Source organism: Populus euphratica, unplaced genomic scaffold (assembly GCF_000495115.2).
Source record: "Populus euphratica unplaced genomic scaffold, PopEup_1.0 scaffold187.1, whole genome shotgun sequence".
Lineage (NCBI taxonomy): Eukaryota > Viridiplantae > Streptophyta > Magnoliopsida > Malpighiales > Salicaceae > Populus > Populus euphratica.
The window spans coordinates 383,910-401,189 of NW_011500070.1; the positions used below are offsets into that span (position 1 = coordinate 383,910).

The 17,280-nt window shown below is 32.3% G+C and overlaps 2 protein-coding genes across 2 annotated transcripts; both read left to right on the forward strand.

Moving 5' to 3' along the window:
• The first annotated feature begins 621 nt into the window (after positions 1-621).
• On the forward strand, positions 622-6,552 carry LOC105108440 (gamma aminobutyrate transaminase 3, chloroplastic-like). Its single transcript, XM_011002759.1, has 19 exons — positions 622-795; positions 1,947-2,080; positions 2,266-2,350; positions 2,470-2,542; positions 2,759-2,856; positions 3,083-3,175; positions 3,544-3,617; positions 3,704-3,742; positions 3,835-3,923; positions 3,999-4,075; positions 4,158-4,232; positions 4,612-4,659; positions 4,754-4,837; positions 4,925-5,012; positions 5,104-5,182; positions 5,551-5,641; positions 5,729-5,807; positions 6,017-6,132; positions 6,268-6,552. The coding sequence occupies exons 1-19, from the start codon at positions 754-756 to the stop codon at positions 6,346-6,348; spliced, it is 1,545 nt and encodes a 514-aa protein (XP_011001061.1). The 5' UTR covers positions 622-753; the 3' UTR covers positions 6,349-6,552.
• A 7,658-nt stretch (positions 6,553-14,210) lies between these two features.
• Positions 14,211-15,606, forward strand: LOC105108441 (ethylene-responsive transcription factor ERF024-like). The gene has a single exon (XM_011002760.1). The coding sequence runs from the start codon at positions 14,777-14,779 to the stop codon at positions 15,419-15,421; it is 645 nt and encodes a 214-aa protein (XP_011001062.1). The 5' UTR covers positions 14,211-14,776; the 3' UTR covers positions 15,422-15,606.
• Positions 15,607-17,280: the final 1,674 nt, after the last annotated feature.

Here is a 17,280-nt window from a genome sequence, read left to right on the forward strand (position 1 = left end):
TAGTAGGATGTGTACTTGTATAAAAAAAATGAAAAAAATTATCATTAAGAAAGAAATTTTTATGAACTTGTTATAAAAAACATGTAAAGATAAATTATAATATTAAAAAAAACTCAAGAATTGATAATAAAAAAAATATAAAGATAAATTACAAACCTAATCTATTAGTTAACAGAAAAGACTTGAGAAAGAGTTCCTTCAACCTGAAAAAACTATTAAAAATGAATTTCAGGGGCAAATTATTTCTCTTAGTTATTAAAATGCTTTTATTTTTTCTTCTATAGTCTAAGACATCAAATATTAAAATGATATTTTGTTTGTTTTAATAATAAAAAAACCAAATTTTACTTTAAACGATACACGCTTTAAAAAAAACATTTGAAAAATAACTCTAAAAGGTTATTTGGGTGTATGATTATTATTAATTTTTAAAATATTTTTTATTTAAAATATATATTAAAATAATATTTTTTATTTTTTAAAAATTATTTTTAATATAAATGCACTAAAATAATATAAAAAACTGAAAAAATTTATTTAAAAAAAATTAATTTTTTTAAGACACTTTGTAAAAAACAAAAACCAATTATTTCCAGTCAACTTTCATTTCCGAAGAGGCTCGTAATCACACTTGAAATCAGCAATAAAAACCACCACAGAGGACAGTCTCAGTCGCTCTCTCTTTCTTACTCAACAGCCACTGCATCTCCTTTTTCCTTGCATGTCTTTATTGACAAATTCTAAGACATAAATATGGTTATCAGCAAACTCCTGCGATCCACTCTTAAAGCCCAGGTATCAAAAATCTTGGAACACTTGTTTATGTTTTCCTGCAAAAAGTATTGACCCTTTTGTTGTATGTTCTTGATTCTTGAAAAAGTTTGTGAATTCAGTTTTCTTCGCTTTCTTTTCATGCATTCTTGATTTTATTTTATTTTTTAAAATCTGCTTATGTAGTTTTCTTGAGTCATCACATAGTACTGTCTTGTTGATCCTTGTATTGTATAATCTTGATTCTTGAAAAAGTTTGTGAATTCTTGTTTCCTTGGATTATCTTTTCTTGCATTCTTGATTAGTTACAGTGACATTGGATTCTTGTTTTTAGATAATTCATGTTTTGATTTTTACAGTAGCTTATGTTGTTGTTAGTTCATCACCGTGTTTGGTTGAATCTACTGCCTTTTTAATGATGAGACTGAAAGGACAGAACTTGAATATCCCATTAGGTTGCCACTTGCCAAATGAAGGAAATCATAATTTAAGACTTCTTTGTTGTTTCTTGATACACCTATTTGTCTTAGCTGAGTACACTTTTAGTATTTTTAACAAGATCACTGACTATGTTACTCAAGGACCTCCATTTCTTTTCCTTTTCCTTTTCAAATTTTTGGGATATTTTGGTTGCTTTTCTTCTTGGAGGCTAGATAAGTGATTAGTAATGCTAAACTTCATGAAGATTTGTTGAGGGAGTTCTGCTCACATCTTGAATGGTTTTTGAATCAATTTGAATGAATTGTATTTTCCTTAGAAGGGATTTGTATTCATGGGTTGTAGATTAATAGAAATTTGTTTTATAGAACTTTTGATGGGTGTTTGATGCAGCACTTGCTTATATATTTTGAAGGTTAAATGCCCAAATCTTTACTAGGTAGTTGAAGATAATGGAACCAATAACGAAATCAAAGATCCAAGATTATAGGATTATGAAGATGATTCGAAAACAATTTGGTAGTACTAATGGTTGTGATTCTCTCTTCCTACCTTACCAAGCACCCTGCTTCTCATGTTGAAATTGGTGAATAGGATGGTGTATGGAAGTGTGGGACAGAGTAGAGAAATTCGTGGGCAGTTAAAACACATACTGAATGATCTATATGCTCTGTAGTTTCACAGCTCATCATTCATGCCTTCTTATTGCTTAAGCTTTCTTAATACATTATTTTCAGCTCAGTTCTTGCATAAAAAATGGCACTGCCTCTGGAAGTTCACAGGAGCATCTTCTCCGGGCCCCTTTCCTGGCCAGGTTTTATGGTACCAAGGCATCTTTGCAAAAGGAAGATTCAACTACCGAGGGCAACAGGTGCTTAACGTCCCACACACACACAACTCCTATGTGTGTGTGTCCGATGTGCTTCTACATTGTGTAGATGATTTGCAGATATGCCCTGATTTGTCCAGAACAATTGTGCTATTGTGTTCAAATTCACATTCGCTAGGAATACTGTTTAGTGGTGATTAGTTGCTAACAAATTTTAGTTATTACAGTTTTAAGGGGCATGATATGCTGGCACCTTTTACTGCTGGATGGCAGAGTAATGATTTGGATCCCCTAGTCATAGAGAAGTCTGAGGTATATACTTCCTGTGACATATCTTCTGTGTTTGACCCAGCATATTTGTTATGCTACAATCTAAGCTCAGTTTTTTTCCTTTGAATTACTAACTAACTTGAAGCTGCTGAATGATACAGGGTAGCTATGTCTATGACATCAATGGGAAGAAGTATCTTGATGCTCTTGCTGGTCTTTGGTGCACATCCTTAGGTAAATGAAACAGCATACCCTTGTTGATCAGAGACTTATTCGCTCCCTTTTTCTCCACTTCAATGAATTCAAATTATCAGACCCATGCACCTGGTTCATATCTTGTCAAGTTGTGGGATATGGGAATTTGATAATTCCAAGAACTGGACTTCCCTGTGCCATCTTGCATATTTAGGTTCCATTTTGTATATGTATTGAGACATCATCTTTTTTCAGGGGGGAATGAACCACGGCTTGTGGCTGCTGCAACAGAACAGTTGAATAAATTGCCATTTTACCACTCCTTTTGGAATCGGACTACAAAACCTTCTTTGGTATTCCTATATTTCTGTCTTTCCTTTTCTATGTTGAAATAACTTCATTTTTTACATGAAATGCATTTTCATCTGTGGAATTCTCACCAGTTAATTAACTTACATAATCTGTGAATGTCTTGCTTTCTGCCTTTCTAAAACAGAAGCACCAGTGCTCCTTCCGTTACAAAATATTTGATCTGAAAATGCTTTCCATTGGTTTTAAATAATCATTTTTATCTAACAGGATCTTGCAAAAGAACTTCTTGAAACTTTTACTGCAAGTAAAATGGCAAAAGCTTTCTTTACAAATAGTGGATCAGAAGCCAATGACACTCAGGTTTGCTTTTTGTCTATAATCCCTTATCTTTCGCTTTTTATTATTTACATATATGCATTTTCGTTGATGTGTAGTTAAACAGTTGCTGTATGTCTTTGTGATTCACATGCAGAATGAGTGAAAAATATGAAATGAATATCTGATCAGCAATTTTTTCATGAAAGATGAATAGAAATTTAAGTGAGAAATATACATGAAATTCAAAGCTATATCTTGGTTTGATGTTCAATCCCTTGTTTCAATGCTTGTTAATCAACAAATATCAATGATGATGATGATAGCAAGAATACTGTTTTACTTGGTTTACATTTTATGTTTTCTTCCCTGAGTGAGGTGCGTGCTTTGTGTCTCGAATTACTTATTTGTAGGTGAAGCTGGTTTGGTATTATAACAATGCTCTTGGAAGACCAAATAAGAAGAAATTTATAGCTCGAGCAAAATCGTATGTGGGCTGGTCAATTGATTATTTTGTCAATATTCTTGTTGGGAACATTCCCATTTACTAACCATTATATTTGAATTTGGCAGGTACCATGGTTCAACCTTGATAACAGCCAGCCTTTCTGGGTAAAGATAATTGATGAGAACTTCTTAGATGAGAATCTTTGAGCTTAACATATGAAACTCATGTTTCATTAATCAATAAATTTATGTTACAGCCTTCCAGCTTTGCATCAAAAATTTGATCTTCCTGCACCATTTGTACGACACACCGACTGCCCACATTACTGGCGTTATCATCTCCCAGGTTGGCACTCCACCTGTCTTGCTTCTCAGATCCTTTGAATGACATGATTAACAATCATGCTAATGCATGTTCCAGGTGAGACAGAGGAGGAATTCTCAACCAGACTAGCTATCAATTTGGAGAATCTTATCCTGAAAGAGGGACCAGAGACGGTAATTTGATCTTTAGATTGACCGTCTTCAATTGAAATAGAGGGATTGGTTATTTCTCATGTACTGTGCTTGCTCATTTCAGATTGCTGCATTTATTGCTGAGCCTGTCATGGGAGCAGGAGGCGTGATACCTCCACCAGCAACTTATTTTGATAAGGTGGCACTTTCTTAACCCAGTGCTGCAATTTGGTTGAAAATGCCATCTCCTGTGATGTTTGCTAATTTAACATATTTTGGAAAGTCTTAAAAGATAGTGCTAACGAGTCATCATGCACTTCTGCTGATGTCTTAGTGTTGACATATTATGCAATGGAATGATAGTTTTTGCATAAACAAAATTGAGAACCAGATAGCTCCATCTTCATAATGATATAGGACCAGTGGGGCTTCTGCTTAGTGTAAGAGTAATATTTGCATTATGTTTATAAATGTGGCACACTGCTTTTGTTATCTCCCCCCACCTGAAAAAAAAACCTCGTCTTATCAACATATACAGCTGGTCAGGTGGTCCAACTGAGACCTTTTTTGTCCTGCAGATTCAGGCAGTGGTGAAAAAGTATGACATTCTTTTTATTGCAGATGAGGTACATAATATTCTTCCCTGTTACCAAGAATGTTACGTTTAAGCTCTATATCACTGGCAATTCAAGCTCTCTTTTTTCTTTCTGTTTATTATAGGTAATTTGTGCATTTGGAAGGCTTGGGACAATGTATGGGAGCGACAAATTCAACATCAAACCAGACCTTGTATCAGTAGCAAAGGTAAGGTCAGATAAAAAGTAATTGCATGATTTTCAAATTCTGAGATATTACTTGATCTCTCTTTCTTGTTTGGCATTGGTTATCCAGGCCCTTTCCTCTGGTTACTTGCCAATAGGAGCTGTTATGGTCAGCCCTGAAGTTTCAGATGTGATTGACTCACAAAGCAGCAAACTTGGTGTGTGGACACTATTCATCAAGAATCAATTTTTCTTTTATGCTACAAAATGCTTCTCCTTTTTGTCATCTCCTAATTTCGTCTATTTCAGGTTCTTTCTCTCATGGATTCACTTACTCTGGTCACCCTGTAGCTTGTGCAGTTGCCATTGAAACACTAAAGATATACAAGTGCGTCCTTTTCTGATATTTGTTAGATATGCCACATAAGAATTCAAATAATTCTGATATTTGTTAGATATGCCACATAAGAATTCAAATAATTTGATTTCAAGCATGTATACCTTTCTAAGCTTTGATGAACCAACTAGTTGATGATCATTATTTGTTGTCTTATAACCCTTCTTCCTGTGAATATTGGCAATGTGAAATTGCAATGTAATTTCTTATTTATGGGCCATAATCATCTGTTTAAGTAGTTTGTTTGTCAATGAATTGCATTAGATGAGCTTATTCAGTGGTTGCCCATGGCTCATGATACAAGTGTTATACATTTATATTTAGGTCTAGGATTTAGCTAAACTTTTACTTGTTTGCAGGGAAAGAAACATTCTTGATCAAGTAAACAGAATCGCCCCAAAATTTCAAGGTGGTGTAAAAGCCTTCTCCGACAGCCCTATCATAGGGGAGGTACATTTTATGTTTGAAATATTTAAGCTAATCTGGTAAATAAACAGGTTACCAGACACTTTACCTTGTAATATCCTGTCACTTCAGATACGAGGAACCGGCTTAATTCTTGGTACCGAGTTTGTAGACAACAAGTCACCAAATGATCCATTCCCTCCTGAGTGGGGTAAGTTTCAGCTCCTTTTTCAGTTTTCAGCTGCTCTTCAGATAATAATTTAGGGCATGTTTCTCCAAAAACAGTTTTCCGGATTTTACCAAAATGGGAGTTACCTTTATGCATGCATTACCATTACGAGTTTGGCAACCAGTTCTACTTGATTTTCATCATCTTTAACATTTCACTGTTAATAATCCTTGAGTTGCAATGGCCTCTAGGAGTTGGCGCATATTTTGGAGCACAATGTGAGAAGGAAGGAATGTTGGTACGTGTCGCAGGGGACAACATAATGATGTCTCCACCATTTATCATGTCTCCTGAAGAGGTTGACGAGGTATATTTTTGTGTAGAAGAACCAAGATTCATACCATCCCTGCCTGCTTTTGCAAGTGCCGCATTTTATATTCAAAGTTATCTTCGTGCAATGGAATCACCCTTTATTAAATGAATAAATGTTTATGCTTTACAGTTGATTAGCAAATATGGGAAAGCTCTGAAGGCTACTGAAGAGAGGGTAAAGGAATTGAAATCTCAGCAAAAGCAGCAGTAAACAACAGTTGTTAATAATGGAAATGTTGTAGGTTTCACGTAAAGCAAATCTATTTGCTTTTGTGAATTGTGAGACATTTGGTATCCAATAAATGCGTTAAAACTTATTAGTATTTTAATGTAGCATGAGTTACTGTACACTGTAGGTGTTTTTACTGTGAATTACATTATTCTGTATTATAATATGGATGCTGTAAATTGTATTGTTTGGTGGGGGTATGGTGAAGCTGCAGTCTGCAAGTGCCAGGTTGGAGGCGTGATTACTAGGACTGCAGACACCTGGTGCTTGGTTGCCAGGCCTAAGCACTGGGCAGGCCTAAGTATTGGGCAGGCTACACCCTCCTGCCCGTGTTTCAGGTTGCAGCCACCTGGCACTTGGTCTGCCTGGTCTTGGGCAATAAGGGTGGATCCACGCGCCTGGCTGCTACTTCAGGGTGAGCGGGTCTACAGGCCCGCGATCTTGGGGTTTGTAGACCCTGACCCACGTGCTGGGTGCAGACCCGGCTGTCAAGTTCTGTTTTGACTGCTCTTGGTTTAGACTGCTCTTGGTTTAGAGGCTCACATGACTAGATTGGTAGACCTTACAAAATAGAAAAATAAAAAAAATAAAATAATAACAATTATCATTATTGTTATTGTTAAAAATATTATTATTTCATATAAATATATTTTTTTATTATAATTAAAAGTAAAAAAAAAAATAATAACAATTATTATTATTATTATTAATGAAAAAAAATATAATAACAATTATTATTATTATTATTAAAAATATTATTTTTTTTTTTATAAATATTATTATTTTTATTATAATTAAAAGTAATATAATTAAAAATGTTATTATCTATATTATTTTTTAATAGAATTAAAACTATTAAAAATAATATTATTTGTGTTATGAATATTATTATTTTTACGATAATCAAAAGTTTTAATATGAAAAAAATAGTGTTATTGGTGTTATAAATATGATTATTTTTAGTATAATTCGTATCATTAACATTAAAATTAGTATTATTTTTATTATGTTCGGTGGGGTAAGGCTGGAGGCACGTCCACCAGGATTATGGGGGCATGGTAAGGCTGGAGGCACGTCCACCAGGATTGTGGACACTTGGAGCTTGCCTACTTGGCTGCAGCCACCTGGCGCTTGATCTAGCCAGCTTTGAATGCTGTTGGCAGATCTGCACACTTGATTATAGCCTTAGGGTATGCAGGTTTGCAAGCCAAGTACTCGGGTTTGCAGCCCAACGAAGCAGCCTACAGGCTCTAAGTGCTAGGCTGGAGGCATGCCCACTAAGATTGTGGATACTTGATGCTTTGCTGTCAAGCCTGGTGTTGGGGCTGTGCTTCAGGTTGTAGCCATATTGTGCTTGGTCTGCCCGGTCTTGGATACAGAGGTAGGCCCACACGCCTAGTTGCAACCCCAGGGTGAGCAGGTCTGCATCCCCACAATCCTAGGGTCTATAGATCTGTGAGGCAGGATTCATTTCTCTTAGGTCTTGACACAGCACCCCCACAATCCTAGGGTCTATAGATCTGTGAGGCAGGATTCATTTCTCTTAGGTCTTAACACAGGATCCAAGAGTATTGTTGGTTTTGGGTTATGTTATAAATATTATTATTTTTATTATAATTCTATAATTCTAAGTATTAATATAGGTCTAAGAGACACGACCCAATGTTGTTCATTGATTTTGAGTTATGTTATAAATATTATTATTTTTATTATAATTCTATAATTCTAAGTATTAATATAAAAAATATTATAATTTATATTCTAAATATTTTTTTATAGTTTAACGTATTCATGTAAAATATATTATTTTTATTTTTATTTTTAATATAAAAAATATTATTATTTATGTTATAAATATTATTTTTTTATAATTCTAAATATTTTTCTCAAAAATATTATTATTTTTTAATATAATTTAAATTATTAATATAAAAATATTATTATTTATGATATAAATATTATTATTTTTATTATAATTCTCTTGGGTTTTACATTATGGTAATATTTTTAATAATCATAAAAAGTGAATCTGTAGTGTAACGCACACTATTTAACTAGTTGGATATCTATATTTTGTCATCCTCTTCCACTTTCTCTTTGATTTTTTATCTTTTTCAAGCCAAAAGTTTTGGTTAGAGGGTTGATCAATCATCTACGAGCAAACTCTGAATGAGAAATCTTGCCTCATGTGACCAACAATATTTCATTGAAATATAAAACATAGTAAATGGACACATTTCTGAGTAGTTTTTGGTTACTGTTCCTTTAAAATAAAGGGGATATGTCTTACTGTTTTGAAAGTGCAATATATATATTTGTTTCTAAGAGTCGAATATTCAAATCTTAGATTTTGGAGCAATGGATTTTGGGTGGGTTTTATTATAAAATTATAACAGCCGCAAATCTCATAAAGAAAAAAGAAAAAGAAAAAAAACTAACAGTATTTCTTTCACCTCACGAACAATCTCAATCAACTGAAGTCATTACACACTATCGAAAGCCACTTGAGCTGTGGCGGCACTAAATGGCACTTTAGCTATGAAAATGGCGTGCTTTCTTCGATGATTACTCCCGATCTTTTAAGCATTTTGAAATGCTATTACTTTTGAGGTAATTAAGGCTTTGTCTTAGTGGTGAAAAAGTCATGCTCATTTCCCTAATTTTCTGAGTTTGGACTTTGGAACTGACACGAGGTAGTGTGCATTTAAGATCACGCATGATTTTATTTTATTTTAACTTTAATTAATGGGTAAATTGGTTTGTGAATAATCTTTATTGTCGAATAAAAAACAATTGAGACTGCACAAACTATAGGACTTGGAGTATGGATGACATATTTTTATCATTTTGCTTCGCGAAATAATTGTATACTGCTAATGCAACCAGGCTCATGGAAATTAAAGGGTTTTAGCATTTGGACGAGAATATGTTATAAACAAACTATGTGAATAGTTTAATAAACATACTTAGATTTTGAAAAAGATCTGATTGTGTTAGACTAAAATAGTGGCTAAAAGTAGTTATGATAGAAGATTTCACAGTTGTATTAAGCTCAAGTTCTTAGATAAGATTCTGGAGATCTAGTTTCATAGAGAAATTGTTTTTTCGGTCATCCGCCATTTGGATCTATGAAATTAGGATTGGAAGATCTTTTTTGTGCAAATTTTTCTGTTTTCCTTGATTTTTAGGAATTTATTGTTGTGTTTCGTATATAATGTAATTTCTTTCAATGCTTTTAAATTCTGATTTTGTTCTATAGTAGATATAGGTTTTCAGAATAAAATTATAAATTAAAGTTTATATCAACAATCCTTTTCACTCATAAAATTCAATCCTGTGATTGTTTGTTAAGTCTTTATAGCTTCCACCTGCATCAATTGTTTTATTATAATAGAATTAAAGGTGTGCCAATATTGCAGACAAAAGAACATAATCAAGATAATAAACACAAACAACATAAAATTATACCAAATAGGGTAACCATACAAAAACTCTAATTCAAAATTTAATTATTAATTTTTTTTTTCAAGTATTCGGCATTTCTAAAAGGTTTACAACTTTTTAAATAATTCTAAATATCAACTTAAACTAATTATAAAATTCAACAAAAAAGGAAAAGGTAGTAAAAGTCCTAAACACGTTATAAAATCCAAATATAAAAAGGAAAATAACAAAACTAGCCCAAAAACATATATAATTTTAAGATTTTTCAGATCTTGGTTGGTTATAAAAACAGACCTTCATATAGAATTAGATCTTTTGGAACCTTCTAGCAAAATTTAAATTGTGAATTAACAATCAAATAAAAAGTTGTAGACTTTTATGTCAAATTGATCATTATCCATGACCTATTCCTCTTCTTAGGCTTAATCATGTCCTTTTAATCTAGAAATATCCCTATTATGTTATCCACATGGTCTAATTATAGCAAATCCACAATTGATTTATCATAACAACCTGCATTAAACTTATAAATTCCAATAATAGAATATAATTCAGTTAAGCAAACTACTCAAAAAGTGATGGTTTTAGAGACTGTGGTGTACGTGTTAGATAGTAAGAATATTTGTTGTAATGAGCATGTTGGAATTTTATGCTCTTTCCACATAAAACTATCAATTATTTTTTTAATATCTGGGATGCTTTAAGATTGTATCTAAAAAATCTTATATTTACACGAAAATCAAATTGACTTAGACAATACACCCATTCCAGAATACTGAAAAAGACAATAGGCACACTAAACAATTTTTCTCAACAATTTCTAACTGAAATAGCAATGGATTATGTTATGTTAATAATTACCGAAAGAAAATTTGATGGAGTAAAAAATAAAAAATCAATAAAAAAAATCTATTAACAATTTTGTTATAATTTTACCTGTCATGAATTACTAATGGAATTGCCATTGAAATATTTTTTTTTACAAATATAAATAATTTATAATTGATAGTTCCTCCCCTTATTATTCTTCTTCTTCTATCAAAAAAATACCATAAACCCCCTTTTATTTTCTCATAAAATTCCCAACGCACCAAAGTCAATCTATATCTATTAGTAGTGTTAGCATGATAGATGAATTTTTTGTGAAGCCTCAATACACAAAGTAAGCAAATTCATCTATTTTTTATAACTCATTTATGTTTTAAGTTAACTTATTGTAGTTTTTATTAATTTATAGAATTTTTTATAGTTTGCTTATATATTTAAGTATTTTGCAGTTTTTTTTTTAGAAAAATTTATTGTATTGATATATGACTTGTATGCTAGGGGTTGATTGAGATTTGGGGAAAAAATGAATTTTATTGTCATTTGATAAAATTAAATTTGATTTCATAACTTACGTGTGTTATAATTTAAGAAATGATGAGTTATTTTAATGGCTATCAATCATATTTTATCAATTTTATTGTTAAGTTAGAAATTTGAAGAAAATTAATTTTTTTAGAATTGATAAGATCAATATTATTCTATATAAATTTCATAATTAAACAATGGATGATTTTCTGGATATATTAGAATTCACCCAAAAAGTTGTATAAGTAAGATTATATTAAAGGTGTTATTATTATTTTACTTTCTAAACCAAAAAATATTAATGCAGATTAAATTAGATGTCCATATATAAAGTGTAAGAATAAAAAATCTCACAATATAGATGTTGTCATATATAATGCATCTACTTAAAAAAGGATTCATGGAGAAATACTTATGATGAAGAATCCTATATTTCTTATAAAACTATCTTAGAAAGGATGATTGACTCAATTTCTAGTTCTAGTAAAATATATAAGTTTGCAGATGATAATAGTAACACTTATAAAAGTATGATTATGGATGTATTAGAATGAATCATGATTATTCAAGATAAAGATTCATGTAATATCTCTTTACATGAAAAACCAAATAAAGATGCAAATAGTTTTTTTGAACTTTTAAAAGATTCTAATGAACTATTATGGGATGAGTGATAACTCACAACAAATTACCAGTCATTGCATAAGTTTTTACCATTAAGTCACATTATAGTTTGAGTAGGGTCAATTATGATAGCATAATTGAATGGATTAAAAACATGTTACTTGAAGGGAATAGGCTAAAAGAGAATTTCTATGCTACAAAATTCATGATAAAACCTTTTGATCTATGATACCAAAAAAATTGATATGTATTCAAACTTTTTCATGCTATATATGATGAATATATAAATTTTATCGAGTCCAAAACCTGTTAGCATGCTTTATGTATAAACCTAATAATGGTAAAGGAAGAGCATTTGTCACACATAAAAAACTAAGATACTTCTCAATCACTTATATGTTGCAAATATTATCTATGTCTCTAAAAATTATTGAGCATATGATATATCATCATTCACATGATGTGGTGGATGAAGTTATGATGCACCTTTCTAATGGTGAAGCTTGAAAGTAATTTAATAATGTGCATACTTAATTTCAATGGAATTACATAACATACATCTTGGTTTGTGTACAGATAAATCAAGGATGTGTATGAAGTTGAAATTCATCTTCTTGTCTATGGTCATACCTAGTCCTTGCAGTCCAAGTAGAAATATAGATGTTTATCTTCAATCGTTGATTGATTAGTTAAATTAATTATTGCTAGTTAGGGTTTTAACATATAATGTATCGAAAGAATAAAACTTTTAGATGGAGATAACAATGATGTGGACTATAAATAATTTTCCTACATTTTAGATGGTTTCAAGTTAGGGCACATATGAAAACTTATCTTGTGTATACTGTATGAAAAATAATAAAAATTTTACCTTAATGAATGATGATAAAACATTTTTTTCATTGCAATAAGAGGTTCTTGTCAAGTGGTTATCGATACAGAAATAATATAAAAGACTTTTTAAAAGGTAAAACTGAAAGTAATGTTTCACTGCCGGTACTATCGTGTGAAGAATTATATGATGAATTGAAAAGTACCTTTTTTAGAGATTTTTTTTAAAATTTTAGTGAAATTATAAACTTTATTTTTTTAAAGAATTATCATCAATACTGCCTGATTTGAAGCACAACTAAACCTTGCATCATCCATAAACCTGGCCTATCTAAAAAAGCATTTGAGGCTTAAAATGGACTTAATTACCATAACTTAATTTCCCTATTAATTGTTCTTGATATAGTAATTTGTATAAATGATCTATAGATTTAAATCTAATGGTAAAAAAAACTAAAAAATAGCAAAACACCGACACAATATTATGTCAATGTAAACACACTAATTCTATTGATATAAAAATCACTAACGAATTCACTAACAAAAAAATATTTTTGTTTTTTAGTTATTTTATTCTGCTTGTTATTCTGCTGATATTTACTAATGGAAATAATTTTTTTGCTATTATAATTAGAAATTTCCGACCAAAATAGTCTATTGCTATAATCATTAGAAAATATCGATGAAAAATATTACAAAGAACCATCTCAATCTAATAGCTCAAGCTGTTAGATAAGATTTCAAAATATGATATATATTATTTTTTAATATATTCTTTTAAGTGAAAACCCTTTGAACTTGAAACTTGTATAGGTTAATCGCTTGGTCATCAAAACTTTGATATTATGTTAAAAAACTATTTCAACTCAATATTTTAAGTTGTTTGATATGACTTATATTATTATTTAATAAATATTTTATAAATGATTCATAATTTCTAGCTGTGAATACCATAATTAAGGAAAAATTAAGGTTTATGTGGTACTGATTGTATATTAATGATGTTGTTCCGGAAAAATCAGTGTGCCTGGCAGCTAGGATGGAATCTATGTTGCTTGTTTATGTGATTTGCTAGGCACTGATTTCTGTGACTAGGCAGCATACCTCGGTGCATATAGTCATCTTGCACTTGAGTATTTTCTGTTAGGAAATTCAGTGCTTCAAAGATTGATTCAATCCTTTCCACAAACTAATTCTGGCAATTTGATCATCTTCTTCTGGTGCCATGTCTAATCCATAGTTACCAGAAAACATGGAATGTTCGGATCACACTATAGGATTTTTAGAGAGATAAACCATTAGAACAAATTTATTAAAAAATTATTTTAATTTAAAAATTTAAGGTATCCCATGAATTCTATGATATGATTTATATAATATAATAAGATTTATATAACAAGATGATAAGATTTAAATTTATGATTTTTTATTAATAAAGCTTTGATATATACTATTTCAAAGAATTAATAAGCTGACAAGCTTAACAAATTATTAAAATTATTAAGTGAGGTAAAAAAAATATGATTTTATAATATTATGTATTAGTTTGAAACTCTACAGGATACAAAAGTAGATTTTCTTGCTTTGCACAGGAGAAAGAGCAGCAGGATCATAACTGTCTGAGATATCATAAATATATAATCCTCAATCCATCAGGCTGTCATGCATCTACTGAAGATTTTTTTCCCTACCCTAAATGGAGGGAATAAATAACCAAAAGGTTGAGCACAGTGCTCCCACAATTCTACTGCTGCTAAATTGTCTTCACTAATGTTTGTCAATTACTTTTTAGTGAAATAGGCAGCACTACAACTCACCCACTGTTTCCCACCATGTATATTACAGATATGGAAATCAAGCCCTAAGAAAGTGATGTATGATGCCCTAAACATCACTATGCTTGACGTTAAATAAGCTAGTCATGCAGTCTTTTTTTGGCTGCAAAAACCGTAGTCCAACCCAGATATCCAACAAAAGCGCTGGCTTACACCCCAACCCTTCACAGAAAGCAGTTCATCAATAACTGGTTTGCACTTAACAATCCGAGCTCAACCAAAATTCTCTCTGGAATCCCTGCCTCCATAAATGGCAACTCTTATGGAACACTTCGAACCATCTTTCCGGCGCCATTTCTTATCAATTATCTTATTGAAAACCCATGCAAGATTCTCAACCAATCAAAACCTCAGGTCCTAACATTAGCGGTAGCAGTGGCAGTAGCGGTAGCGGAACTGCTTCTGCTTCTGCTTCTGCTGCTGTGATTGCTGGGGCTATTGCACCTAGAGTTTCAGGCCCCCAACGTGCTTTTCGTGGAGTTCGGCGTAGAAGTAGTGGAAAATGGGTGTCTGAGATTAGAGAGCCTAAGAAGCCTAACAGAATCTGGTTAGGCACATTTCCTAACCCTGAAATGGCTGCTGTTGCGTATGATGTGGCAGCCCTTGCACTTAAAGGCCAGGATGCAGAGCTTAACTTCCCAAACTCAGCTGCTTCTCTGCCTGTTCCTGCTTCCACTTCGCCACGTGATATTCAGGCGGCTGCAGCCTCTGCAGCTGCTGCTATTGGTGCTGCAAAGGATGCTTTAGGTATTCCAAATACGGGGGATACTAATCAAATGGAAAAAGAAATTAGGCCAACGGTCGATGATCAGTTTGTTGATGAGGATTTGATATTTGATATGCCTAATGTTCTTGTGAACATGGCAGAAGGGATGCTTCTTAGCCCTCCTCGCTTGGACATTGCTGGTGATGAGACCACAACCTCCGATGACAACGCTGGAGACCAGAACCTTTGGAAATTCCCTTGAATCCATCCCTATATGAATGTTATAAGAAACTATATTGAGTAATCTCCAAGTTAAATAATAAAAACAAAAACAAAAAAGAAGTAAAAGTTAAATCATGGTATCTTGTGTCCAAATTCTGGCGCTGATCAGATGTAAGATAAATTAAGTCGTATCGGCATGAGTGGCTTGTTCTCTTCATTGTTTTGTACAGGTTTCTAATTTCCTATGTTGGATTTGGAGTTTTCTGTTCTATTATCGCTTGACGATTTGATTCCACGAACTTTATGTCAATATACTTATGCTAAATCTTCATTGCTTTGTTCAATTTTCAAATCAAAAGAGTAACCAAAGCAGCATTCCAATGGGTGGCTAAATAAAAGCTAGCAAGTTGGCAGGTTTAGTCAATAAGAATGATTAAGAAGTTGATTTACTATGCTTCTTGTAGCAATATAAAATTTCTTTTTATCCTTTATATATTATTTATGGAACGATTCCGAAACAATATTGGACACCAATCTCATCGATGACAAGAAGCCTATTTGATATGTTTTGTGCTTCTAAAGTAATCATAGTTCTTTTAGCTACTTTTAGTCTAAAAACATAGTATTCGATTAAGGTCTGCTTTGTTTTTATAACAAGGAAAATAAACCCTTTTGCTATGAAACATTTGTGTAACCATTGGTTGACATGTCATGCTCAACAAGTTGGGTAATGTCTAGGTAGATGGTGACACTTCAGCTTCCGAGGATAATTGTCTCCTACTCATGCAAGGTTTATATGTCTCAGTGTATCCACCAATGTCAGCTTCCCATTAGATCAAATTTAGTTTTATCCTGTCAGAAAGCAAATGAGCCACAGATTGAGTAATGTTTCCATCTAATTGCATAAGTATGGTACAGATGATCTACCAAAGAAAAAGGCTATAAATGAGCACTGAAGGACATGCTAGAAAAAGGGTTGGAACAAAGATAAGGTTTATTCTAGTGATAGAATACCTCGAGACTGAACTCGAGCTCTTATGGTTCAACCAGAAGGCCCCTTAGACAGGATGGAAGAGATAGGATCATGCTGAAAATTGTGCTTGCGGTCAGAACCGGCAACAGAATAAATATCCAAGAATGCTGAGAAAGGGGCTGTGTTAGAAGACCATGGTAGTTCAAGAGGTAGTTTAGAGGTTCTAGTAATTACAAATTGAAATGAAAGTAGTTTGATAATTAAGGTTTTTAGCTGTAGTAGTTTAATAAAAAAAGGGACTTGGTTTATAGTTTAGAAACGATTGAAGGATGTGTGATATACAAAGCAAAATTTTTATTGATAGAAGAAATGATACAAGGAGGAAAGTTTTAGGACAAGGATTTTAAGCTTAGCATTGTTTTTTGCTTGCTTTACAAATGACGGTTACCATGCTATTTATAGCATTTTTAACCAACCTAAGACCATGCTGGAAATTTAGCACACTAGAAAATTCTAGAGTTCTTTGAATTATGGATAAATATTCTTTCTTTTATAGAATTTTCCTAACTTAGTTTATAACTAACTTGTAGGTTTTTGTATTTTCTGGAATTGATCTCTAGAATTTAATTTTCTTTTAGTGCATTGATAATTTAACAGGCTGGTAAGTCTAGGGCAATCAACTGATTTCATAGCTCAAAGTCGTTATCTTGGTAAAACTGAAGTATGGAAGTACGTACCCTTTTGATCATATGAATAGATACTTCTGTTTTCATCTGGGGAAAGAACTGAAGGCTACTCTGGAGAGGACAAGGAACTAATGTCTCAGCATAAGAAGCAGTCGAAGAACGGTTTCTCGATTTGTGAGTGCCATCCTTCGCCTAGTGCCATGCTAGTTTTCTCTATGTCGTTCCAATTTGATCGGAAGT

What these genes read in the sequence shown, in the direction of transcription:
- LOC105108440 (XM_011002759.1), top strand. Translation starts at nt 754, where the DNA reads ATGGTTATCAGCAAACTCCTGCGATCCACTCTTAAAGCCCAG. An exon ending in GATCCACTCTTAAAGCCCAG is followed by an intron (nt 796 to 1,946) that starts GTATCAAAAATC and finishes CATTATTTTCAG; the next exon opens with CTCAGTTCTTGCATAAAAAA. An exon ending in TCAACTACCGAGGGCAACAG is followed by an intron (nt 2,081 to 2,265) that starts GTGCTTAACGTC and finishes TAGTTATTACAG; the next exon opens with TTTTAAGGGGCATGATATGC.
- LOC105108441 (XM_011002760.1), top strand. Translation starts at nt 14,777, where the DNA reads ATGCAAGATTCTCAACCAATCAAAACCTCAGGTCCTAACATTAGCGGT.